Here is a 27,908-nt window from a genome sequence, read left to right on the forward strand (position 1 = left end):
CTTGGATGTTATCAACTCTAGCGCGATTCCTCGATCGAAACATGTTTGGAAAGTCAAAGTTCCTTTGAAAATCAAAGTGTTTATGTGGTTTGTACATAAACAAGTTATCTTAACCAAGGACAATTTGGCAAAACGCAATTGGACAGGTTCTACGAGATGTAGCTTTTGTGACCAATATGAATCAATCAAACACCTCTTTCTTGATTGCCCTCTGGCAAAAATTATGTGGCGGACGGTTCACATAGCATTTAACATTACTCCTCTGAATTCCATCACCATGTTATTTGGGGCGTGACTTGATGGGATAAATTTTGTCATTGAGAGACACATTCTTGTAGGAGTTTGTGCTTTGTTATGGGCAATCTGGAATTGCAGAAATGATTTGGTCTTTAACAGAATAACAAATATTCATTTTTGCAGGTTATCTTCAGAGCCACTGCGTTGATCCGTATGTGGTCGCTACTCACTCCGACGGAGGCCAGGGAGCGTTTGGTTACTGGATCTACCCGATGGGAGATGGTAGCACAAGATATTTTCAACCGGTTTGGATGACGGTCATGTAATAGGATAATCATTTAGTGTTCCAATCCTTTTATGCCAGCCGGTTGTGGCTTTTCTACTTTTGTTTTGCTCTTCGCGAGCCTTCTTTTCATTTTTGTTCGAGACCTGAAGACTTGTCTTGGACCTTTTGTTTATTAATAATTATGGCCGTATGCATCGTTCTGATGCAGAGGCTGGGGCAACCCCCATTTTAGAAAAAATCAACTTACTATTCATAAGTTATCCGTAAAACAAAGTAATATTTTCAAGCCAAAGGAGGTTCGCATTATCTGATACAACAATGAATTACACAAACATATTGGTTGGATTATTGGCGTGCTAACACTCTTCTATGACCGGAAGAGACAAAATAATGTACATTGGTGATACTAAAACGTAGATAAAAATATAAATGTTTTCACAAAATAATATACTACTCCATCCTTCCCAATATGAAGCATGCTTGAATATCCGTTCTCTAATGTACAACCTTTACTTATACTATGGCTAACCTAGTAAAAGGTAAATGAACACAAGAGTATTTTGATACAATGAAATTCTTGTATGACCAATCCATATACTCTCATGCATATGAGATGTCAAAGTTTTAAAATGATGATCACACACATAATAATGTGCCTTATATTTTAGGAAGGGACCGAGTGTGCCATACTAATTAAGCAATTCCACAATCACCTCTCCAGCAGACGAAGCCGACAGAGAGAAGAGGAGGCGACGGAAAGGGCAAGGAACACATGAGCATGAGAAAGAGAGAGAGAGAGAGAATAAGAAGCATTGAAGTTGTTATCGGTTCTAAATGCAATGTTTAATCATGTGAAAAAGAGAACAAATCAAGTTGTTCCAGAGATTGCTCAAGTAATGAAGTATTCATATGATGGCATTTTCCTTAGAGACACTATGCTTTACAGAAATGGAGCGCTACGAGAGCTCATGGCAACGTCCACGTGGTGGGACCCACCCAGGGTGTGGGCTGTAGGACGACCCCCCAAACGATGGTCTCATGTGCTCAAAGTCCGGGTGCGGCTTGTCGGTTTGTTGTGTGTTTGTTGTCTTCGAGATGCACCGCTCTGATACAAGGCACCCGTACTGCCCCAGATCCAGCTCTTCCACATCGCACCCCCGCACACGCAAGAAGGCACCCACGCCGCCATAGGGCCACCACTGCTCCACCCATCCCCTTTCTCTCCCGACGTCTCTCGCGGCGAGGCAATGGAACAATGTGTTGGGCCTGAAAGAGCAGGCAGTGCGAGACGCCGCCAAGGCCCTCAACGTGCATCGCGTCGCGGCGACGCTGGTTGTCCCCAAATCCGTCACGGTTCGACTACAATCCACCTCTCCCCCTCTCCCTCGGGCTATTTTCAAAAGGTAGATCTGAACTCCAAGCAAAATCATGAGCTTTCCTCGAAATTGTTTTTGTTGGTCATACATGGTATGGATTTGTGGCGAGTTTATGGAATTTCTAGATGTTGCCAAATGAGTTAATCTTCTATGTCCTCGGGAAGAAGTCGTAGAATTCATCGGTATTTTATCTTTTGGTATAATTTTCAATCTAAAAAGTGTGCGTGCTTGATTGCTCGAGTACCATTAATTTGCTATGTCCCATGGTGCTTGTGGATTTACAATTCATTTAAAGTTAGAGGATTACTCCATATGCTAACCAAACAAAATTTTCGATGTCTCGGTGACTGTTCACACCTTGGTCAATCAGATTGTTCGCTTATGGAGCTTTCTTATTGTTTAGTAATATAAAATTATACATCTTTACCAAAATAACACACCTCGTCCTGTTCATACTTAATCAATGCTATAACCCACATTGTGCTTTTTCATGCGTTCTACTATCTCCCAAGGACAAATGGCACAAATCCATGAAAATAGTCTCTTTCAGGTGGACCCATTCTATTTCAGACTTCCTGATTCTTTCCTGCTTCAATCTTGTATAATGTAGTTGCAATTTTTCCATCTGAGAATACCTAACCAAATACTCAAAATATTCAGAACAAACAACTGGGACAACAATAACGTGTCCTCAACCTAGGTATAAAAAATAATCACAGAGAGGACAAGAAGGCGAAAAAATAATTTCAGCATGTCATCCTATAGAAGGCCTAATCAAACACCGAGAATACTTTCAAAACAACAACTACAAGAAGAGCAGTGTCTCCTCAACCTAGTCTTCTCCTAGCCTCCTAGGTAGAAAAATAACCACACAGAGGACAAGAAGAGGGGAAATAAAAATAAATAAGTTCAGCACGGCGAGCGAAAGAGACCCCCGCAGAAGCCAACGCGACGCCAAATCCATTCCTCTTCCCTCTCCACAGGCTGAGACGAAGCCAACCGAAGCGAGCACGAACACCCTAGGCGCGCGCGCTCAGAGCCGTGGCGGAGTCGTCGGGCTCGCCGTAGGCAGCGGATGGCGACGCCCACGCCCATGGCAGGCGAGGGGACGCTCGCCGGGGTGATGCCGCTGTTGCCGCCCCCGCCACCGGCGGCGGAGGCGGCCGCGGGGTCGGCGGCCGAGGCGCCGATGCTGATATTCCTCTACTTCCACAAGGCGATCCGCGCCGAGCTCGAGGGCCTGCACGGCGCCGCCGTGCGCCTCGCCACGGAGCGCGCCGGCGACGTGGGGGCACTGGCCGAGCGCTGCCGCTTCTTCGTCAACATCTACAAGCACCACTGCGACGCCGAGGACGCGGTACGGCCGCTGCCCCTCTGCAGAGCTCCGTTTTGTTTGAGGCATTTCGTTTTCCTCCGTTTTACCCCCCTGTAGCTGGTGTGAATTTGGGTATGGGCTATGGAGATGCGTGGGCGCGTACGAATATTGGTGCTGTTTTGGGTTTAGGGTTGGGGAATTGTTCCCTTCGGTCTGAAGGAGCTGGGCGGGGTTGGGATTGAATCGTTCGACCACTGTTAGGATCTGAATCCGGTGGACTCCATACCATGATGTTGAATCTTCTTCGGGTAGCTTTTGATGCAGCAGTGGACAGTATAAGGTTGTTTGGCTGAATCAGCCTATGCTCACATGAATAATTTGTCGCACTTTTTGCCCTTCTGGCTTCTGATGTTGACATAAGGAGATGATGCCCAAATTGTATAAGCCATGATACAAAAGCCTCCGTTCAATTGAAACCACAATGGTAATTTTGATATTGACATCATCATGTGAGGCCTTCTCTTTCTTGCTTCCATGGTGATGTTTTCTCACTTTCATTAGAGCACAACGGAACTTTTACTGATCGAGTCGGATAGAGCTTTCTTAGTTTCAACCTGTTAGAGTCAGGGGCTAATGGAGGTCAGGTCCTTCCTAGACTTTTTTTGCTTAAATCTTGTTACCCTGCAGAATGATAATAGATCATCAGTATTCTTTAGTGGCAGAGAGTCTAACTGACAAGTAAATGCACCTTGATGTCCTATTTTCCCTCGAATGCCGCAAAAATAGAAGTTCTGTTTTGAAGCACAAAAATGTTAGTGCTGTTGTAAACTTCTTTTACCTTGACCATTTTCTTCATGGGAAGAGCTGTCATAGTTGCTTGTTCAAATCTGTTTTGGCAATCTATCTTTCTAATGCTTTATTGTTTATGCTTTGCTTTTTAGAAATATTGTGCAGTTTAGTTATGAGTTCATCATATCATATTTTTTGTACTAAAAACATGCTCATACTTTTTGGTTTGACAATTGCAGGTTATCTTTCCAGCACTTGATATACGAGTCAAGAATGTCGCTGGAACGTATTCTCTAGAGCATAAAGGCGAAAATGACCTCTTTACCCAGCTTCTTGCTTTATTACAACTCGATATTCAAAATGACGATGCTCTTCGGAGGGAACTTGCATCCTGCACAGGAGCCATACAAACGTGCCTCACCCAGCATATGTCCAAGGAAGAAGAACAGGTCAGTGCCATATTTCCTTTTTAAACGGCCTCTTATCATATTAAGCAGTTCATATCCAACTAGATAAGGAAAACAGTATGCTGCTCAGTATCTTATGTTTGAACCAATTTTGTTCTAGGGCAAGTGCATTCTATGACAGTGTCACCATTCAAAAGTTGTTCTTAATGCCTGTTTGTGCTCTTATTAGGCATTTTATGAAGGTGCTCATTTGTTGTAATCGTGTCGAGAAGTCCTTAGCAAAATCATCTTATTACTAGGCTGTCCAACTTTCTTGCCCCTTTTTACAACATTTGAATGCTCACGATCTCCTTTATGACGGTGCTAACGGTTATAGGATGGCAAATCAAGCTGGCAAGCTTTTACTTTTAAGTATTTTGAGTGATTCTATGATATACTTTCCTGTTATTACCTTGATGTCAGTAAGGATAGGTGCAAACAGAGAAGTGATGGTAGTGGGACATATGTGGTCTTCTAGTTGCTACTCTACCGTCATTGTTTTCTCAAGTTATCACCAAGGGTTCGTATGCCAGTTTCTGTATTCTGATTAAAGGGTCACACAGCTCTCGGTGTCATGCAGGCATCTTGGACTGTATTACTCTTATTCTGCATTTTTGAAATCCCGGACTTCATGTTCTGATCAGAAGTGTTTACCTTATATGTGGATCCCATTTAAATAAGCTACATCAACCTGTGCACCTACACGGGCTGCATATAAACAATACTTTATACATCTTAACGTAAAGGCGATTCTCTAAGGATATTTGATGCATTTTTCTATCTGATTACACTTTTACACATATCCCTTTGCCATGCTCTGATTGCCTTTTTTCTACTACAACTCTTAATTCGTCAAGTGAATATTCCTCATCTTGTGATATGAAATCCGGCTGTTGTAAATTAATGGCAAGCCTCTGACTAGTAAATCTTTCATACTCCCCCCTCCCACAATTTAAGACGGTTTTTGCAAGCTAACATAGCTTGCAAAAACGTCTTATATTATGAGAGGAGGGAGTAATACATAATGATTTTGATTTTATTATATTACTTCCTGAAATAAATGGCAGTTGTAAATTCAATTACATTTTAAATTTGATCCTACCGTTATGATTGGCATCAATTACTCATTTTGTCTTTCATGATCACATGTATGCTTTAATGTTTGATATTTTTGGAATTATTCTTAATTAGGAGCCCTTGTTCTTTTCGTGATGAAACTAGGAGTATCTTGTATATACATCTATCTCTAAATTGGGATTTTCACTTTATTTTGAATTTTGATCTGCACTGTAGGGTACATATATACAATTATTTACCCATCTCTCTCTTCTGTCTCAGTTTTTTAGGTGCATATACATCTAACTTTAAAGCCAAAATCCATGTGTGTCCCACAGCACAAACATATGCTTTTTCCCCCTGATATTTCCAAAAATGTCATATGAAACCTAGTGCAAAGTGTAATATTATTATGCAGGGGCCTGCTGCAAGGTGACACAAGTGGCAATCTACCTGGTGTGAAGTGCAATTTACTCTAATTCTGATGATGTTGGGCAATGTGTGGTGGCTTGAAGGGAGCCTCCATTTAGTAAATATAAAATTGTGTGTCTGTTCTTGTATCCCTTGCTGTTGCACTCTAAAGAGGCTGCCCAACATCGATCAGAAGCTTTGACTAATTGTTTGTTTGAGTAATATAATCCAGATAAACAAGTGGGACAGCTGGGTTGCAATATTAACTTGCATGAACTAGATCTTTGGGAGTTCAGAAAATGTGGCAATTTTTTTCTTTGGATTATGCTCTTTGCATGGTCATGTATCTTTTGTGGTGTCTGCATCCTAAAATCATATCTAGATGATGTGATTACTCAAGATATTTGGTGTTGGTGACTGATCGTATTTCATACCTATTGGTGGCTGATCATCTGATTTTCTAGGTCTTCCCATTGCTTACCAAGAAATTTTCATACGAAGAGCAGTCAGATTTAGTATGGCAGTTCTTATGCAACATTCCTGTAAATATGCTGGCAGAGTTCCTTCCGTGGCTCTCAGCTTCTGTTTCATCTGACGAGCATCAGGATATTCGTAACTGTTTATGTAAAATAGTTCCTGAAGAGAAACTTCTTAAACAGGTCTCACAATTGCGCCTCTTTACTGTTTCTGGCAATAACTTGCTTGTTGTCCTGTTAAATTTGAGTTTTAAAATTTGTGAAGGTTGTATTCACTTGGATCGAAGGGAAAGCAACAAGAGAAGTGGCACAGAGTGTTGTCAGTGATAATTTGGAAAGAAGTCATTGTTGCAAGGATGCTTCCTTTGTTAATCAAGCGGAGAAACTTATTTATCCACTTGAACAGTCTAAAGTTGGGCATATAAAGTATACAGAATCTAATGATTGTCAGGCTGACAGGCACCCCATAGATGAGATTTTATATTGGCATAATGCTATCCGTAAAGAATTAAATGATATAGCAGAGGAGACAAGAAGGATGCAGCAGTCTGGAGATTTTGCTGATATATCAGCCTTCAATGCGAGACTTCAGTTTATTGCAGATGTGTGCATCTTCCACAGGTATTTAGTTTTAATCTTCAATTATTCACACTTTAATTTAAGATTTTATTGTGCAACTATGTATATACACTCCTTTTTAATGCTGCTTTTCTATGTAAGTTGACATTGAGTATACCATTTGTTTGTTATTAATAATATAATTGGCACTCCCATTCATCATTTGTAGTGTTACACTGTTTGCCTTGCTTAACATACCCTGCCTGCTGCTTGGGTAGTTATGTGGCTTATGCACTATTTTTGACATCGTGGTGCACTGGTGGCTTTTGCACTTTTGCTACACACGAGTTTGATTTTTTTTATCCTAGTATGGTACAGGTGATTACATACACTTGAGCAAGCAGTATCACAAACGTGCTAATTCTCCTAAATTTAGGAACTGTTTAACTGAGAATAGTTCTGCACATATGTATTATTGTTTTGTTGTACATAAAGGTATATTTTTCTGTGCATGTATTGGTGTCATGCTAGTCACACCTTGTTGTGTGCTAGAACTTGTTTTCTCCTGGTTCGTTTTTGACACTTTTCACCGGTAAAACAGAACGTTCTGAAAGTAGACTATGTACCTTCTTTAATTTCACCTGTTTCATTTTTTATTATTATCTACAGTATCGCCGAGGATCAGGTTGTATTTCCTGCAGTCAATAGCGAGCTGTCCTTCGTGCTGGAGCATGCTGAAGAAGAGCGTCGATTTAACAATTTTAGATGCTTAATTCAGCAAATCCAAATGGCAGGAGCAAAATCAACTGCAGCAGAGTTTTACTCTGAATTGTGTTCACATGCTGATCAGATAATGGAGGCAATTGAGAAACACTTCTGTAACGAAGAAACCAAGGTTAGTACTTCGTAGTGATGTTTCTGTGTCACTGGAATTATTGCTTTGTCTGTCAGAATGTCATCTTTGGTTTAATTTACCTAGGTGCTTCCCCAAGCTAGGGTTCTTTTCTCTCCTGAGAAGCAAAGGGAACTTCTATATAGAAGTCTTTGTGTCATGCCATTGAAGCTATTGGAACGTGTTCTACCATGGTTGGTGTCAAAACTGAGCGATGAGGAGGCATCTTCTTTTCTTCAGAATATGCGCTTGGCAGGTCATCTCTTTACTCTGATTATTTTAAGTTATTTTCTTTATACATTATACTTAGCTTTGAAGTTTTCATTGGGAATTCAATGTTTGCTGAAAGATTCATGTGAAACAGCACCATCATCTGACACCGCATTGGTCACTCTTTTCTCTGGTTGGGCATGCAAGGCTCGCTCAGAGGATAAATCCAATTCTGGAGAATATATATGCTTAACATCAGGGGCAGCAAGATGCCTGTTGGATGATGTAGAAGAGCTGAAAAAGTGTCAATCATTCTGCCCATGTGCTTCACGTATCAGTGCAGATGTTGCTCTTCATCTGGAAAATGAAAATGGTTCTAGGCCAGGCAAGCGAGGAAATGATGCAGAATCTGTTCCTGGTACTAATGGAAGTCACTGCTCTCAAATTACTGACACTGTAGCAAGTCCATGTAGCAAAAAACCTTGTTGTATTCCTGGGTTGAGAGTAGACACGAGCAATCTTGGCATCGGTTCACTGGCTTCTGCAAAGTCCTTCCTCTCCCTGTCATACAATTCTTCTGCGCCCTCATTATATTCAAGCCTTTTTTCATAGGGTGCGGAGGCGGAGGAGATGCTGACGAAGGCAACGAGGCGAAGGGAAAGGAGGATGCGCTCGCATCCAGTAGGCTGCTCGATCCGGAATTCAAGCCCTCCAAGCTGTCCCAAGATCAGCTCGACAAGTTTAAGGTTTTCTTCTCTTACTTACAGTAGATTTCTCGAATGTTCAGTGCGAATCTTGTGGGGTTCATGATCCCCCGCAGGTGGATGGTTCTTTCTAACCGTTATAGGAAGCATATTAGTACTGTACTTTGGAAGGGCAGACTAGGGCAGGGCAAAATTGGTCCCTCCCTCCCTCCCTGCTCCTCAATTACTGGAGGAAAATGTTCAAGCTGTAGGCTTTAATGTCAATGTCATAGTCATACAGAATGGCTGTAGCACCTTTGTCTAAGGGTGACATGTTGTGTTTTCTTCTTATGATGCCCTCATCGTTGCCATGAACCAATTTATCCAGATCTTTTTATAGAAAATTGTTAGGAATAGTTTCATTTGTTTCCAGCATATAAAACTGGTCTTATGAAGCGTAGAAACATTGCTGCATAGACATATCTTCAGCTTCTGAATTCTAATAGTTGAAGTGCTCGCCTTTTTGACCACATGACCGGACACGGAAGTGTTCCCATAGAGGAACAGAGCAGGCATCCAAAATCCAGTTGTTTTCCAGAGATTTTTAGCTGAGTCATTGACCGCTCGGCATCAAAATTTGAAGACAATAAATCTCCCAGATATTGTTAAGAGTGCAGTTTTTGTGTTTAGCACTTGTTGCAGTTAAAGAAAAAAAACTTGCAAAATTCAAGGTCAAAGCATAGAGGACACAATATTAGCTTTAGTTAGGAATCCTGCATACTGTACTTGCACTGTTGCACATTGATGAGTGTAACAAATGAGAAAACACGGCAAACAAAGAGAGAGAAATATAATACTATTAGCACTTCTGTGAAATGCCTATTTGAAACCTATTGTTGCTAGAGTTTGGATTGGATTATAGAAAAGATATTGTGCTAAACTGGATGTGATGTTTTTGTTTGGGTCATTTTTTTGTCTTGTGCCATACATATTACATAGATTGTTAATGAGATGCTGGTCTCGACAATTTCATTTGAGAAGTTCCAGTTGAAAAGCATAATTTCCCATCCTTAAGAATCTCAACCCTGAATTAAACGGCAAATTTCCAAACGTTTGTTCAGAGTGCTTCTATCCTTTTTTCTGAAGTTACCAACTCTTTAGTTTTGTTTTTATTTCGAGAAATACCAACTAAATTGTTTGATCTTTCATGTTACAGGAATTGCACAAGAAACGGCTACAAATAAAGGAAAAAACAAAATCCAAAGGAAAACCTAAAGGTATCTCTCTTTATGTATCTGTGATTACCTTGTGTTCAGTTTCTTTTCTTTTCTTTTTTGCAGGAGATATTTAAGCTATTTGTTCATTGTATTTGAAATTTGTAGGAAGAACTGGGGAGAATACAAATGTAGCCAATGATTCTAAATTTAATAATAAGGATAAATCAATTGATAGTGCCGCAATAGATGTACAGCATACAACATCAACTACAGGAGCCCAAGCGGTATGTCTGGTTATACTTATGAAAATGCTTGGTTATCTTATTTTCATCTAAATTCGTGAAGATTGTTGCTTTTGCTTGGGCCTTTAATAGTAGCACAGCAAATTAGTTGCAGGAAAAGGGTTATCTGTAGAAATAAAGCTATTTACTGCAGAATTTTTATTTCTCAAGTCCCGGTAACGTATTTCAATTGGTCTTTAGGTCTTGAAATTTTCTCAGGTAATGGAACAAACTGCGATACCTCGATTTCTGCAGTTGTTGCAGCAAAATATATGTTGTTTTCTTATTTTTGTTAATACTCCCTTCGTTCCAAAATAAGGGTTCTGGTTTTAGTTCAGAGTAGGTGTCATGGGCTGATGAAGAAAGTGTTCTTGCCACGAAATGAACTAAAATTTAAAGATTTAGATTCTTATTGGTTTTATCTAGAAGTGCCTGTTTGGTGTTGGCATCTGTCTATTTCTTACATAGTGTTTACCAAATAGGTTAAAAATGCAATATAATTGCAATTATAATACCTTTTGTGTCTTTGTCTGTTAAATGTACATTGACTCGATAGGATCAAAAGTTGATGTGTCCCTTTGTCTACGTTGATACCAGACTGAGTTAACTTTGTTGCTGTTCGGTTGTAATACAAGATACATTTACATCTTTAAGACATTTATTAGACTTCATATATTCAAGATCATTGATTTGATGCCATATCATCGTTTCTTCAAGGCCATTAATTAATTAACGGAATTCACAAATATCATTGTCATAAAAATAGCTTGATGATTTATTCCCACATATTTGCAGAATCTTGCACCGTCCCTGCCCTTGAGGAACAAAAGGAAGTTGCATTGGGGGTACTATTTCATCACTGTACTGTATCATACTACGTGGCAGCTTATGTTTTCCACTATCTCATGCAGTCTCATCTCTCATGCTACTCTCTACTTAGTTGCTATTCAGGCAGTTCATGTTCATCTTTTCATCGGAAAACTTCATTAACACTGAATTCCCTTAAATTTCACCTTTCATCATTCAAGAAGTTCATATACATTGTACGACTGAATCTGACAAAGAAGACACCATTTGACTTGCTATGAACAAAGTATAATGATTCAAACTGCAAATTACTAATAGACTATCTATAGGTTATTATGAGATTTCTTATGGTCAACTTAATCTGATGGACATGAGATAAACTCTTGTGAGAAAACTAAGGAAATCTGATTCGTAGGACGAGTTTTTCTCTTTCTTTTACCATGGTTCTAATGGAGCTGTGGTAAGCCAGCAAGGTGTGACATTTCTTATGGCCACCTCTCGCAAATGCTAACGTGCCAGCTTGCCACCACTTTTTGTGTGAAATGAAACGATTGGCTCTCACTCTTATCACCCATATGTCATATTTTCAGGCTTGATGTTAAAGAACGGTGGGAGAGGAAAGCGAACATGTGAATTTCTGAAGATCGTTTAAATTCTCGGAGCAAAGCAAACCCTCCATGTAAATGGGAAAAAAAATCTTTATGCCTTCTTGATGACCTAGTTGAATGTATTCATCTTTCTGTTAGCGGGCAGAATAGCTGGGCGAAAGCCACAAGATCTAGGCCACAAATTTCCTGGTTTGCAGTTTTCTATCTGATGCCTTGTGCAGGTTATGTAGCTAGATATTCCTATTTTAAGTACCTGTCCAGATCTCTTGTTGGGTACTTCAGGCCCACGCCGCGCAGGTTATAGAACATCCTGCTTAGCGAGACAGGGAAGGTATTGAAAATCCTGTTTCAAATGTTGTGTACGATTATGACATGCTGCTGTTGCTGCTTTTACAGCAAATTATAAGTTTGTCCCGGTTTATTTTACCTCCCTGAGCCCTTGTGGGCCACTTGCATGATGGCTTAGCTATTCTTCTGTTCTTACTATGATCTCCCTGAAGCGTCCAGATCAGAACTGAAAGTTATCTTGAACCTCTGTACATCCAGAGAACTAGGATGGGATTAAAAAAGCAAAGTAAGGGAAGAGTTGAGATTCACTCACATATTGCTGATGCCAAGATTGAAGAGGCCGACATACCTAATCTGAACGCTGAAATATACCCTGGCAGACAAACATCTGTTGATAATCTTGTGACGTGATCTCCTGTTATCCTGCCTTCAGATGATGTTATTTTAAGCCAGAATCCTCTGCATGACTAGAACGGAGTAGCTAAGAGAGAGAACACACAGCCCAGTTAATTGGGGGCAGTTAGGGTGGTTCGCAATCTTAGGGCCTCTTTGATTCGTAGTATAGAAGATTTCATAGAAAAAATTCCTATGGGACCTAATCATATGAATCAAAGGACCAACATAGGAAAAAATCCTAAGGATTTCAATTCTCCAGAAATTTTATAAAATTCTTTTGAATCAAAGAAGCCCTTATCATGCGAAGTGCCATGGAGGTAGGTACTGGAATGGTTGTGAATCAGTCAGTGATGGTGGTGTTCGTCTCACGAAGACGGGAGAGGCTGCCATAACTGTCAGCTCAAGTGAAATGCTTGCTGCCTACTGAAAGAAATCCGACGAATGTCTTGATCAACTTCGTCCACCTCTGCCCTCTCACATGCCTCTTGAGAGCGCTTCGTGTCAGGACTCCTTTAGTTCGAACTACTGACTGGCTCTGTACAGATGGTGAGATCATGCACCACGCACATGAAGTTTAATTCAGTCGTTCGCATGGATCAGCGGCACGCATGTGTTGCGCACTGAACTCTCTATGTATCTCTCGATTCAGAAACAGAACACTGTAGAACTCTCTCAATTACAGTATGGAGTAAGCAACTAGCCCACCATACTTAGAAGAAAACCAAAATCACACCCCTAAATTACGTACAACCATGGAACGTATGGTATGGTTCTCATGCAAGGGTGCAATTATGTCAACTGGTATAAAATGGTCACCAGATGTCCAGATCTAATATGTGGTTATGCTTTACTTCGTTCATGTGGAGTCCACCTGAACCCGTGGCTCCAATTCAATAGGAAATAATCGCATGTCCACAACTTGACGTGCCACGATTAATAATAAATGAACATTCTAGTCGCGATTTCGCACTCCATATGCCACTTGTCTGCTGGGCCTGAGGACATGTTAACAATATCCGATTGTTTCCTTTGTTCCACTCTCTTTCGTTAGCAGATTTTTTCCCCCCGAAAAAGGAGGACTACTCCTTGCCTCTGCATCAAACAAAGCACATAACCATTCTTTCGTTAGCAGATACGCATGACTACGGTAGATCGAAGTGTGAGGATGGCATGATTGCATCATTTTATAATTCGACTATGTTACAAGCATTTGTTGCAATTAAATAAACAAATACTCCCTCCGCCACGGTTTAGAAGGCACAGTTAAATTTGCGTGTGTTTCCATAATAAACAAGGTTTAGGGCGCACTGCATTTATTTCTAGTAGCTAATTAGTACTCCATATACTATTTTTATATGCATGCGTAGTGTGAATGCTATTTTTTAATCCATCTCACAACCAATAGATAACTACCTAGGTCCCAGAGAATTTCCCCTTCTAAACCGTGACGGAGAAAGTATATAACTTGCAACAATTGATTATCGTGGGATAACCTGCATTGAATGTGTGTGCATGTGTGCACAACAATGGTGCCTCGCAGGTATCAACGATGGATGCATCTGGGTTAGGTAAAACGAAGAGTGACTATACTAAAATATGTATGTATACATCTTTTTTTGCGGGGGATACGTACAAAAAAATCAAAACATCTTATAATTCATAATGAAGGGAGGTCGAAGATAAAAAAAACAAATGCATCGCTAGACTAGAGTCCTGAAGTGGATGGACTGTATATTACTCCTTCCGTTTCTTTTTACTTCGCATATAAAATTTGGTCAAAATCAAATTACACAAAGTTTGACTAAATTTATATAAAAATATATGAACATCTACAATACTAGAACTATATAATATGAAAATACGTTTCATGGTGCATCTAACAATATTGATTTCATATTATGAATGTTTATATTTTTTAATATAAAGTTAGTCAAACTCTATAAAGCTTGACTTTGACTAAGAGCCTGTTTGGGACTACTATGCTCCTTAAAATTCAGCTCCGCTCCAGAAAACACAAACCAAACCGGATAGCTCCACGATATGCCGCTCCGTAAAAAAACTAGAATCTAGGGTACAACTCCCAGTTTTTTATGAAGCTCTTCAGGAGGTGCTCCAAAAAACTCTAGAAGCTGAAGTTGGGTGGAAATTACCCACCACTGCCACCAGTAAGTGGATACCCCTTCATTTCTTTCCCCTCAACCAATCAAATAGATCCTTACCACCAAATTTCTTATTCTTGAAGCTGAAACTAGATGGCAGCCAAACATTCTCTTTCGTAGTACTACAACTTCTAGATGGAACTGCTCCAAAGTGAATTTAGTGAAGCGAAACTGGTTTTTGTGAAGTGGAGCAGTCCCAAACAGGCCCTAAATCTTACTCCCTCCGTTCCAAAATATAGTGCGCCCGCGCTTCCCGAGGTCCAACTTTGACCATAAATTTAACCAACGAGGCCAACTGCGGCGGGAGAAAAAAATTATATAATTGAAAACTTCTTTCAAATACGAATTCACTGATATAATTTTTGCTTCCGTCGCAATCGGTCTTGGTAGTTAAATTTACGGTTAAAATTAAAACACGGGGATAGAGGAAGCACTACGTTGTGAAATGGAGGGAGTATATGCGGACTAAAAAGAAACCGAGGAGTATTAACTCGAATCGAAAACAAAAAGGAAGTGCACAAAACCGTATGCTCTGTTCGGTCATCTCCGACGGGTCGCAGTCTCGCTAGGGCTAGCGGTTGTTGGAACAACTGACCTGCTCCCTCTGCATGCTCCCATCCATGCTCCCACTTCATCCTATGGCTATTCTTTTCCCTTTCTCTTTTCTAATCTAATCATTTCCCCCCCTGATTTTCAAGGGATGGGGCCGGACCTTATTTTTTTCCAATCAAATCAAACCACGTATGCAGAAGCATGAATGGGAGTATGGGAAGCGAGCAGGCAAGACTCGTCCACAGTTTACTGGATCGGTCGCAATCACAGATCACAACGGGTCCACTACTTGTCTGGTAGTAGGGGCGTAGGGCGAGACTGGCTGGCGGGCCCGGGGTCGCGTGGTCTGCCGCAGCCGGGCTACGCGCCGGCTCGTGCCGGGACCGTACTGCCACGCGCCCGCCCGCTCCACGCCTCCTCGCAGCTCCCGTTTCCTTGGGCGAAAACAATATGGCCACGGACAGGCACAGGTTGTACACGCAATTTTTGCCTTGAGCATGCTGAGGTGGACCGGCGATTTGCCGTACATCCAGGCGGCCGGCTACCGAGTTTTTTTTTCCTTTTGGCCGGCCACCGAGTTGACTAAATGCAAAGAGGGAGTAAGGTACGGTGGTCCTCCAAGTACAAACTTACTTAAGCCGGTAGTAATACTATAAATAGAGATAATGAAAACTATAAATTACATAAAATACAATATAGGAGTATTGCAAGTTTGACATTTTGAAACCTAACCCACTCCATCGATCAAAGTGGGTTTAATGAAAGCGCACATTAAGGAAAGATGGTTATCTTCTTCCACACATTTTAGGTTTCAAAGTTGAGCACTAGCCAGCGGCATGTACACTAGTTGATAAAGGCGGCCTCCTCACATATATTTCACGTTATCTAGGGATAAAAAACATGTTATATTCCCACAAACGACATGGTAATACAATGGGTTATCTCTAGCGCTAAATGTTTGCCTGATCCTGAAATTATCAGGTGATTAAAACTAATTAAAAAAATAGAGAGAAGACATCTCGTACAATGGGTAGAATGTCTCTTTTTCTTTAACTAAGATATTAGCTCTTCGGTAAGAGAACACAATTTATCTTTTTTCCCGTTTCTCTCTATTCCATCACCATGTATATTGTGTGTCATTGCTAAGATAGCATCGTGTACACTCACTAAGAAATCAATATGATAGAACACCACCATATAGACTTGTTTCAAAATAATGTTGAGCATGTAATTAGCAGAAAAGAACTGACACATTCACAAAGTGTTACAACAACAGATGCCAAATGTAATAATATTCAAGGATGTATCCTAATAAAAAGCAGCATGATACATGCTCAACCTGACAAGCTACTAGGGCAAAACTTATTGGGTGTGTGAATTTGTGTACGAGCTGTTGATGTACCTAGATACAATTTTTTTTTTACAAAATCTAATATATCGATACCAAGATGATACCAATTACACCGGCTTTTGCAACAACACTATATAGTACCTGGTCAATACACTGGAGCCGATGCAAGCAATGACACGCAACAAGCAAACATGAATCCTTGTATCATCATCACAAGGACAACATAAAATGTTTTATTTCTCTTGCCATGGAGTGGTAGTGCTCTTTGTGTTTGTCAGCTAGCTATAACCCACATGAATCACCATGATGTGGACATTCCTGATTAACGCCTCCATTACCCACATACGCGAGAAGGAAAACAATTGGTTATCAACTTCCACATGACTTGACAACTTTGATTAATATGTTCGAGCATATTAGTCATGACCTTACACTTGAGACATTTTTTAGTAATCCAAAGGGTCGCATGTGAGTAGGCATTTTTTTGGATTTTGTTGGTCCTAAGTTGCCTTGGAGTTTTCTATGTTTGATTCGATTTCTTAAAAGTGCAACTTCGGTTTAGCAAATGCAACTCCATTGAGCTACGCACAGATAGCCCCCCTTTTGCCTTTAAAAGCCGAAATGAGATAAAATTGCCGCTTGCGCCTAAGGCCGATAGCTAGTAGAGAGAAATTTGCACGGTAAATCATCGGTTAAATGTATAGTTCTTCCGCTAGCATATATTCCCTCCGTCCGGAATTAACTGTCGCTGAAATGAGTGAATCTACACACTGAAACACATCTAAATACAATTATTTCAGCAACAGTTAATTTCAGGACGGAGGTAGTACTAATTAGGCCACATGCGAGATGCTTATAAAAGTAATTTGGTTTTTATTTGAGCATTAGTGCTCATTGGTAGGACATAAACGCTTAATTGCTAGTGTATCATGTAAAATACCTACCTTGTGTTTGTGTGTTGAGCATTAGCTGCTCAATGATTGTAATCACGATGTTGAGTAATTAATTACAAAGCTTTCTCCTTCTGTGAAAAAAAGGTATGTGCTCCCTTCGTCCGGGCTTATCGAGCGTCTCTGTATCACATGGCACATATGGTAAGCAATCAAAACTATTTATGAGCAAACAAAAAGATGGTCATAAATTTAACTAATAATATATAAAATACATGTCACAAAAAATATACCATGTGAATCCTCTTTTGAATACCAATCCTTAAGCGTATGCTTTACTACTACCATATATGCATTATATTTTATTATTTAATACAGATGATCAAACATCAACCTAAAATACGAAGGGGGCTGATAAACCCGGACGGATAAAGTAACAACTAACCATATCTCTTCCGATCTACTAGATCGAAGAAAAAAAGTACTACACTAACAAGATAGGACCGCAGGAGTGGAAGATAGAAAGAAAAGATAATGTTATCTGCGTAGCCATGCATATAATGGATTGGTTGACGGCGATATCACTTCGTTTTGACCAGAGACCAGCATTTTGCCTCCCACCACCCTGCACATGTCCGACACAAGGATCGATCCAGAGACACACTCAGATCCTACTAGCCTCTGTCGCGCCAGAGTGCTAGCTAGATTGGCACGCTGATCATCTCTAGAACGAAGAGTGGACCTCGTCGTGTTGCTCACTCACGTAAGCTTACCGACTGTACTCGGCATGCATGCTTCACATACCCAATTCAGTGCCTTTTCAATTAGCAAGATGCATGCCGTATCAAATTTGGCTTGTCTATTGGAAGAGGCAGACGTGGCTTGTTAAAGCGCGCGTGTATCAATCAAACTAGTCTAATCCCCCCGGAATCACACACGATGGCAAGCAACACCACACCACCCACGGAAACCATCCAAGATGCCCACCGAAATTCAAACCAGCGTGCTCTTTCTCAGGCTCCCCACGCGCGCGCGTGCAACGCATTGCTCTGTATAGAGCGAAAGCGGCGAGGCTTCGGCGCGCCCGTTCTCCGGCCCAATAAACTACTCCACGACCGCGCAAACTCGGGCTAGATTTTGATGGCGCACGCCGCAGCAACCACTGATCTGAAACCTGATCTTTATCAGGCCAATTCCACCGCGCGACCCCATTTTGTCCGGCCCTGTTTGTTTGGAGTAAAATAAACAAATAAGGCGGCCCAGCGCGCGACGGTCCGAACTCATCTGATCCGTTTTGTGTCCGGACCGACTCATTTCGAGCACAAATTTGCGCCGGGTTTAGGTCGTGGCGGACAGCGAACGAACGCTTCGAACGTCCGCGTCGGGGCCGCATGGCAGGCGGCCACCGACCTCCCACCCGCCAACATAAATGCGCACGGGCGGGTGGCTCCACCTGTCATCCGCACTGCGAAGGGTCGTCGTCCTTCTTAAATGGGAAGCCGTGGACCGGTCGTCGTCCACCGTTCCCACTCCGCCCCCCCCCCTCCCCGAACCCTACATCCTCGAAACCCTACATCCTCGAAACCCTAGCCGCTCCCCGTCGTTGACCTCGCCGGTCGGCCGCAGCCATGGGCCTTTGGAAGCACAACCGCAAGGGGAAGCACGACCGCGAGGCCGGCTCCTCCTCAGGACGCCGCCGCGGCTCCGTCAAGAAGGAGGAGCCCGCATCACCGCCGCGCTCCTCCATTCGAGCCCCCGCGTCTGCCCCCTTCACTATCGCGCCCAGGGCCGTCGGCGAGCGCGACAGGCGGTACCTGGTCGTCGATGTGTGTTGGCGGTATTGGGAGACGAGGACGCCGGTCCCGTGGAGCGACGTGCACCTCCCCAACAACTGGCACCTCTCCGCGGACCGGGTCCCCGTCCCGGCGGTGCCAGCGAGTGGTCGTGCCAGACGCGATGAGATCGAGCGCCGCCGCCGCCTCCTCCCCGACGACCTATTCCACGACGAGAGGTACGCCCCCGACTCTGTCCTGTGGGACACTTGGCTCCAGGACGAGCACGACGTGCGACGTGCGTCGTACTTCGCCGGCACGGTGTCGGGGCCGCGGCGGCCACGTCGGGAGGTGCGGCGTACCGGGCCCTGACGCCCACGCCGTCGCCTTTCCCATCGCCACCTCCACCTCCTCGCATGACAGCGGAGGAGGAGGCTCGAATCATGGCGCGTGTCATGGACGACTCCACGTACACGCACAGTGAGCGCCAATGGCCGGGCCTCGAGGAGACGATGGCCCTCTCTGCGGCCGGCGACGTCGCCATCCCCGAGCCGAAGGAGGAGGTGACGGAGGAGCCGCCGGTGGCCGCCTTCCACCCGGTCCTGGTGGGCCAGGGGTGGACCTAGTCGTGCACGGCGGAGCAGATGGCGGCTGCCTGGGGGGCAACTGGTGCCCCACGCCGCGGCGGTCGCCGGATCGCGACGCCTCGCCTCGGGAGGAGGTGGTGCAGGCACCGGCCACCTTCCAGCCCGCCGCCCCCGTGCACCGCGGACCACCGACCCATCTCTGGACGTCGCCGGACTACGTCGACCTCTGCAGCGACGACGACGATACCGGCGGCCACTTAAGACGGCGACGGCGACGACCAGGGCATGGACGGGCGCGGCAGCGGCGCGCGGGTGGCTTTTTTTTATTTTGTTTTTATGTTAATTATGAAACTGGGTCGTTTAAGTGCGGCGTGAAATTGGGCCGTTTTGTGGCCGTGACCTTTATATATATATATTAAGTTTTTTAAGTGCGTTTATTTACTTTTTAGGCATTTTATTTATGTTTTTTGTTTTTTTAATCACGTTCATCCCGGACATGATTTGGAATGCGGTCGTGCGCTGGTCACACCCACGACCCAACGAACAAACGCGGACATGGGCGACCGCATCGCCGCCTCAAAGAAACAAAATCTGACCAAACCGAACGTCCGTTTAGGATCGCACGGTGGAGTTGGCCTCACATACTCTCTCCTTGCATTCCGGTGTCGACGGGAATGCGCGCATCACTCTCCCCGCACGCCGCAGCAACCACCCCCGGGACTGTTGCTATAGCCCAAAGCGCCTTTTCTTTTCAGGTGGAAGAAGCAACCGCATTCCACTCCTTTTCCCTGGCTATAGCTTTTCCTTCCTGGCAGCTGCACACATATGGTGGCCTTGCTTTCTTTTCCGCCAAGTGTCCATGCCAAAAATGACCGGTGAAGTTAACGATAAGGCTGTAGTTGTAGAGGAGGAGGTTCGCGATAAGGTTAACTAGAGTTGGACTGAGAGGGACATGGAGAAATTGGATTGCCTTTTGTGTTCTGGTATGCAGTTCTGATTTGTGCATTCATCCGGCCCCTGCTAATCTACCACGCAATCTTAATATAACGGCCTGGCGAATTCATTCCTTCATCTCTCCCTGCGTTATTTTCTTGAAATGCTTGCCGAGAGGCATGGGCAGGAGCTCTGGCATTTCATATTAGAAGAAAACAGTTGTCGAGTTTTAATGTGAGAAAACTGAGCCGCCCGGTGGAGAGGCCACGGGTAAACCTTCTTTTCAAAGGAAAAAAAACCAGTTAAACCAAATAATATACTGAGTAAATGCGTAGGTGCAATGCACATCGATATTAGAGAGAAAATTAATTACACATTGATAGATAGGATATCAACTACGCATTAATTACATGTATAGTGTAGATATTTACATTTGATACGATGTTAATTGCACGCTACCACTGAACCAATATAGGTTGTTCGATCGACATGATTAGATGGCCAAGATTTATTGGATCTGCCTTTTTGGGTATTTTTATAGTATTGCTATAGATAGTGATTCTTTTGTGGCATAGATAGTGATATATTAGTATGACACAAATATTACTCACTCCGTCCCATAATATAAAAACGTTATTATTCAGTCAAATAGACTCAAAAAAAAAGTGTGCGGGACTTGTAATAAACACAAAAGGAGGTATTAACTACGGCGGCCGCTCGCGGTCGACCAAGCAGGCGTGATCCGGGCAGCGCGGGTCACGCGTTTAAATTGTCTGCTGGGCCACGAGGGACTGGCGGCGGCTGAGCGTTGTGTGGGCGGGCCTGAGTGTGGGCCGTCGGCCCAGTGTGAGCTATCCGAGGATGGGCCGGGACTAGCTAGGTTTGTGGCCCAGGCAAAAACGGTGCCTATTCCTCGCGACATAGAACCTGCATGCACGAGCAAGACCCTGCGTCGTGTTCCTCGGCCGCCGCCTAGGGTTCATCGTTGCGCTGTCCCAGGCTTCCCCTCGTGCATGATGGGACGAGCGGTGCGCATCCCCCCCTTGCGGCGTGCATGGCGGGTCGCGGTGGGGCTCGGCCGCCGGGGCCTAAGCCGGTGGTGCCAGGGGCGGTGGCTGCGACGCCTGGGCCGCCGATCCAGCAACAACAACAGCAACCCCCTCCTCGTTCGGGGACCTCGACCCAGCAGCTCCGAGCGGGAGGAGCTCCGCCGGCGCCAGCTCCTGCGCGAGCTCCGCCACCCGACGTGGTTGCGCAGCCGCATGCAACCCGGATGGAGCCGGTGCACGGGGCTGCCGGGGGGCACTAGCCTGTCGCGGATCATCATGGATCGCCGACGCGCCGTGGTGGCGGTGGTGGTGGCTCGGGGCATCGTTTTCCAGCTTTTCGTAGCAGAGCCTTCGATGATGGCGGACATCACCAAGGTCAATGGGGGGACGACGGCTATGATGCGTACGGTGAAGGTCAACATCGCGGCTCATCCTCCTCGGGGCGGAGGGCGTGGTTATGCCTGGCAGAGCGATGGGACGGCAGAGCGTCTATTTCTCGGCCCTCCGAGAGGTTTTGTTGAGGGGGCATCCGGCCCGGACTACAGACAAAGAGCTGGTTTTAGAGGAACTCGGAACGGCCGCGATGGCAAGAATCGTTACCGTCTGCCACTACCATCACCGACGTCGCTGAGCCGACGGTGTCTTCGGAGGTGGTTGGTCAGCAGACGCCCGCTTTGTCTGGCTAGGTCATGGCTATGGTGTCAGCTTTGGCTACTGCGGCGGAGCCCACGAACGAGACGGCAGTTGTAGGCTCTGTTGGAGCGCTTGACAGGCCGGGTGGTGAGAAAGTTAGCAAATGGGCCCGCAAGAAAGAGGAAATGCTTTGCTATCGCTGTGGTGAACAGGGACACTTCATTGCTGAATGTACTGCTGAGCTTTGTGATACTTGTTCCAAACGAGTGCATGCTTCGGGAGAGTGCCCGCTTTTGCGTGAGCCCATGCCGGGTGTTACGATCTATGATGTGTGTTGCATGGAGTTGATGTTTTTCGGGTCTCCTAGTGCTACGGAGATACCTGATGTGCCTCAGAGTGCAACCACAAGGGTGGTGAAAGTTACCAAGGGTGACTTGACCGATGCACAAATCTTACACAGGCTGAATGAGTTGGCACCAGGTAACCATTAGTGGGAACTTATCAGACTCGAGGATAATATGTACAAGGTGGACTTTCCCTCGACTGAGGATTTGGAGCGACTCTTGAGTTTCGTGTTGTGCAGAGTTCCAGGCACTGAGTGCATCCTCGAGTTTCATGAGTGGAAAAAGGTTGAGCCCAAAGATAAACCACTCACTCAGGTTTGGCTTCGTTTCTCGGGGGCACCGTCCAAGCCACTGAATGATGTTCGAATTGCGGCTAGCTTGGGGACGTTGGTTGAAAAAACCGAGAGGGTGGATATGGCCTTTACCTGTACTCATGGGGTGGCCAGATTGCTTGTTAGCATCCTCGATATTGAGTACGTGCCAGATGTCGTTAAGTGGACCCATAGAGGCATGATTTATAACCTCGAGATTGAGTTCGAGGACACCGAGCTTTTCTCGAAGGCTTTGGCAGCGAATGATGTTGACAATGTTGACATGCTGGATAAGGATGATGGCTCGGGTAACAAGGAGGTGCGACAGGATGACTGTGGACACGATGCGTCTAACATCCAGGGATCTGACGTGACGGCACCCGGGAAAGGGACTTTACCATCCACAACTGCACCCATGAGCACCTTGAGATTTGGTTAGTTCGAGCCTGCATCCGCTCCTCCGAGATTGTGGAGTGATCGGGTGGAGCGTGATGATGTGTTTGAGCGATCGCTTCCTACATTGGATTTTGTTGATGCTAATGCTCTTGTGGATAGAGTTTGTTGTCGTGTTACCCTTGGTGGAGACTGTACCGACAACACCAGTAGCGTCTGACCTGGGAGGTGCTTCTCCGCGGGCGAGGAGCCCGGTCAGGACCGTTGCCGAGGAGGCCATGCCACGGGCCAGCGGGGCGGTCAGACTGGGTGGGGGCGAGGGCAAGAGGCCTCCGCCCCTGACTCTCCCTTGGCGGCCAGACAGGGTGCGGGGCGCGGGCAGGAGGCCTCCACCCCTGCATCTCCTTCGTCGTGCTCGGCTTCGGCGGCATGACCGGAAGGGGGACATGGGCAGGAGGTCTTCGTCCCCACTTCTCCCTTGGCGGCATCTGTTTCACCCCGAGTGGCGTGTCTGGTGGTGACATCGCCTCACTCAGCCGGGGGGACCAGGTCGGGAGGGGGGCGTGGGCAGGCGGCCTTCACCCCTTCCTCTCCCTTGGCGCTGACGGTTGGTGTGGTTCCGGTGGCGTCTTTGGGGTCCGGCCACCGGCCGATGCTGCGGGGGGCTTCCATGGCTCTAGGAGGTTGTTCGGCTGTTCTAGTTCAATCGATCTCTGTTGGGGGTTGGGCAGGAGGCCCCACCTCAAACGGACCCATGCAAGAGGAGATCATTGCGTTTGGAGGGATCCCAGATCATGTTTCTGAAGGACGACAGATGAGCAGTCGTCTTCAGGAGCAGCCGGATGTTGATGACATGCAGCTGAGGTGCGCTATGTGGGCGGCCAAGCTTCGTGACGTTGCGGTCACTACTGGTATGTCAGTCAATACGTCTAATTCAATTTTGCATTTTTTCAATGATGAGATTGTTCACAATGCAAATCAATTAGGGGTCTCACTAGGTAGTAATGGTAATGAAATCACTAGATCAGTTAATGATATCCTCGATCTAGAAGTGGAGTGCGCTTTGGAAATGATTCGTAATCTAGCTGTTGTTAAACCCATGAATGATTCCGACATAGACGCGTTGGGATTCAGGGTTCTTGATAGTTTTTGTGCGGATCTTGCTCCTACACTTCCTGAGATAGAGGAAGATGAGGATGTTGGAAATATGCCCTAGAGGCAATAATAAAATGGTTATTATTATATTTCTTTGTTCATGATAATTGTCTATTGTTCATGCTATAATTGTGTTATCCGGAAATCGTAATACATGTGTGAATACATAGACCACAACACGTCCCTAGTGAGCCTCTAGTTGACTAGCTCGTTGATCAAAAGATAGTCATGGTTTCCTGACTATGGACATTGGATGTCATTGATAACGGGATCACATCATTAGGAGAATGATGTGATGTACAAGACCCAATCCTAAGCTTAGCTCAAAGATCGTGTAGTTCGTTTGCTGTAGCTTTTCTGAATGTTAAGTATCATTTCCTTAGACCATGAGATTGTGCAACTCCCGGATACAGTAGGAGTGCTTTGGGTGTGCCAAACGTCACAACGCAACCGGGTGACTATAAAGGTACATTACAGGTATCTCCGAAAGTGTCTGTTGGGTTGGCACGTTTCGAGACTGGGATTTGTCACTCCGTATGACGGAGAGGTATCTCTGGGCCCACTCGGTAATGCATCATCATAATGAGCTCAATGTGAGCAAGTGGTTGATCACGGGATCATGCATTACGGTACGAGTAAAGTGACTTGCCGGTAACGAGACTGAACAAGGTATTGGGATACCGACGATCGAGTCTCGGGCAAGTAACGTACCGATTGACAAAGGGAATTGTATACGGATTGATTGAATCCTCGACATTGTGGTTCATCCGATGAGATCATCGTGGAGCATGTGGGAGCCAACATGGGTATCCAGATCCCGCTGTTGGTTATTGACCGGAGAGGCTTCTTGGTCATGTCTGCATGTCTCCCGAACCCGTAGGGTCTACACACTTAAGGTTCAGTGACGCTAGGGTTGTAGAGATATTAGCACACGGTAACACGAAAGTTGTTCGGAGTCTCGGATGAGATCCCGGACGTCACGAGGAGTTCCGGAATGGTCCGGAGGTAAAGATTTATATATAGGAAGTCCAGTTTCGGCCATCGGGAAGGTTTCGGGGGTCACCGGTATTGTACCGGGACCACCGAAAGGGTCCCGGGGGTCCACCGGGTGGGGCCACCTATCTTGGAGGGCCCCATGGGCTGAAGTGGGAGGGGAACCAACCCCTAGTGGGCTGGTGCGCCCCCCTTGGGCCTCCCCCTGCGCCTAGGGTCAGAAACCCTAGGGGTGGGGGCGCCACCCTTGCCTTGGGGGGCAAGGCACCCCCTTGGCCACCGCCCCCCCTAGGAGATTGGATCTCCTAGGGCCGCCCCCCTAGGCACCCTATATATAGTGGGGGGGGAGGGAGGGCTGCGCACCCAAGCCCCTGGCCTCTCCCTCTCCCTCTCGTGACACTCCTCCGTCTCCCAACGCTTGGCGAAGCTCTGCCGAGATTACCATTGCTTCCACCACCACGCCGTCATGCTGTTGGATCTTCATCAACCTCTCCTTCCCCCTTGCTGGATCAAGTTGGAGGAGACGTTTTCCCAACCGTACATGTGTTGAACGCAGAGGTGCTCTCCGTTCGGCACTTGGTCATCGGTGATTTGAATCACGTCGAGTACGACTCCATCAACCCCGTTCTCTTGAACGCTTCCGCTCGTGATCTACAAGGGTATGTAGATGCACTCCTCTTTCCCTCGTTGCTAGATGACTCCATAGATTGATCTTGGTGATGCGTAGAAAATTTTAAAATTCTGCTACGTTCCCCAACAGAGGATTTCAGTTCCCCTAGGGGCTCGATCCATGTTGATGTTCCAGGGGTTAGGTCCACGGAGGCTGGTTGTGAGGATCGGCCGACAGACCAAAATAAGCCTAAGCGGAAGTGGAAACATAAGGTTTATCTAGTTTCAGCAGTACATAGAAGTGCTAGGATCCGTACCTCTAAAAAAATTCATGATGAAATATGAGAGGATTTTTTGGAATAGCAGAGGTCTTAAAGACTTGGTTAAAAGAAGGTTTCTAGCCGATGTGTCTATTGAACACAAGCTGGACTTGATTGCCCTTTCTGAAACTAGAAGGGCCAACTTCACCCCCCACTTCCTTAGCACTCTTTATGGGGGTGTCGACTTCGACTGGCATTGTCTACCTCCAAGAGGAAGGTCCGGCGGGATCTTACTTGGAGTTAAGTGTGATTATTTGGAAGTTCGGAGTGTGGTCATGGGGGACTTCGCGGTAAAATTTTGAGTCAGATCAAAGGCCGATGGGTTTAATTGGCCATTGGTGGCGGTATATGGTGTCGCGCAGCCAGAACTCAAACCTGATTTCTTAGCTGATTGATACGTCTCCAACATATCTATAATTTTTGATTGTTCCATGATATTATATTAACTATTTTGGATGTTTATGGGCTTTATTATACACTTCTATATTATTTTTGGGACTAACCTATTAACCGGAGGCCCAGCCCAAATTGCTGTTTTCTTGCCTATTTCAGTGTTTCGAAGAAAAGGAATATCGAACAGAGTCCAAACGGAATGAAGCCTTCGGGAGAGTTATTTTTGGAACGGAAGCAATCCAGGAGACTTGGAGTAGACGTCAGCGAAGCTTCAAGGTGGCCACGAGGCAGGGAGGCACGCCTGCCCCCTGGGCGTGCCCCCCACCCTCGTGGGCCCCTCGTGGCTCCCCTAACCGACTTCTTTCACCTATATATATATATCCACATACCCTAAAAACATCAGGAAGCATAATAGATCGGGAGTTCCGCCACCGCAAGCCTCTGTAGCCACCAAAAACCAATCGGGACCCTGTTCCGGCACCCTGCCGGAGGGGGGATCCCTCTCCGGTGGCCATCTTCATCATCCCGGTGCTCTCCATGATGAGGAGGGAGTAGTTCACCCTCGGGGCTGAGGGTATGTACCAATAGCTATGTGTTTGATCTCTCTCTCTCTCTCGTGTTCTTGAGGTGGTACGATCTTGATGTATCACGAGCTTTGCTATTACAGTTGGATCTTATGATGTCTCTCCCCCTCTACTCTCTTGTGATGAATTGAGTTTTCCCTTTGAAGTTATCTTATCGGATTGAGTCTTTAAGGATTTGAGAACACTTGATGTATGTCTTGCATGTGCTTATCTGTGGTGACAATGGGATATCACGTGATCCACTTGATGTATGTTTTGGTGATCAAGTTGCGAGTTCCGTGACCTCGTGAACTTATGCATAGGGGTTGGCACACGTTTTCGTCTTGACTCTCCGGTAGAAACTTTGGGGCACTCTTTGAAGTTCTTTGTGTTGGTTGAATAAATGAATCTGAGATTGTGTGATGCATATCGTATAATCATACCCGCGGATACTTGAGGTGGCATTGGAGTATTTAGGTGACATTAGGGTTTTGGTTGGTTTGTGTCTTAAGGTGTTATTTTACTACGAACTCTAGGGTTGTTTGTGACACTTATAGGAATAGCCCAAT

The 27,908-nt window shown here is 45.1% G+C and overlaps 1 protein-coding gene across 2 annotated transcripts; it reads left to right on the forward strand.

Annotated features, from left to right (window-relative positions):
- Nucleotides 1-2,807: 2,807 nt before the first annotated feature.
- On the forward strand, nucleotides 2,808-12,074 carry LOC123061833 (zinc finger protein BRUTUS). 2 transcript variants are annotated; one of them, XM_044485118.1, is made up of 12 exons: nucleotides 2,811-3,256; nucleotides 4,243-4,452; nucleotides 6,381-6,575; nucleotides 6,658-7,013; nucleotides 7,620-7,845; nucleotides 7,930-8,098; nucleotides 8,207-8,470; nucleotides 8,665-8,798; nucleotides 9,952-10,012; nucleotides 10,118-10,236; nucleotides 11,029-11,078; nucleotides 11,631-12,074. In XM_044485118.1, exons 1-12 carry the CDS (start codon nucleotides 2,975-2,977, stop codon nucleotides 11,671-11,673), a joined length of 2,109 nt encoding a protein of 702 aa, XP_044341053.1. In that variant the 5' UTR covers nucleotides 2,811-2,974; the 3' UTR covers nucleotides 11,674-12,074. The 2 variants fall into 2 exon arrangements, with proteins under 2 accessions (XP_044341054.1, XP_044341053.1); XM_044485119.1 differs by lacking the exon at nucleotides 8,207-8,470 and having other exon boundaries at nucleotides 2,808-3,256.
- Nucleotides 12,075-27,908: the final 15,834 nt, after the last annotated feature.

This window comes from Triticum aestivum, chromosome 3A (genome assembly GCF_018294505.1).
Source record: "Triticum aestivum cultivar Chinese Spring chromosome 3A, IWGSC CS RefSeq v2.1, whole genome shotgun sequence".
NCBI lineage: Eukaryota > Viridiplantae > Streptophyta > Magnoliopsida > Poales > Poaceae > Triticum > Triticum aestivum.

What these genes read in the sequence shown, in the direction of transcription:
- LOC123061833 (XM_044485118.1), top strand. Translation starts at nt 2,975, where the DNA reads ATGGCGACGCCCACGCCCATGGCAGGCGAGGGGACGCTCGCCGGGGTG. An exon ending in AAGAGAAACTTCTTAAACAG is followed by an intron (nt 6,576 to 6,657) that starts GTCTCACAATTG and finishes AAATTTGTGAAG; the next exon opens with GTTGTATTCACTTGGATCGA. An exon ending in TCTGTAACGAAGAAACCAAG is followed by an intron (nt 7,846 to 7,929) that starts GTTAGTACTTCG and finishes TAATTTACCTAG; the next exon opens with GTGCTTCCCCAAGCTAGGGT.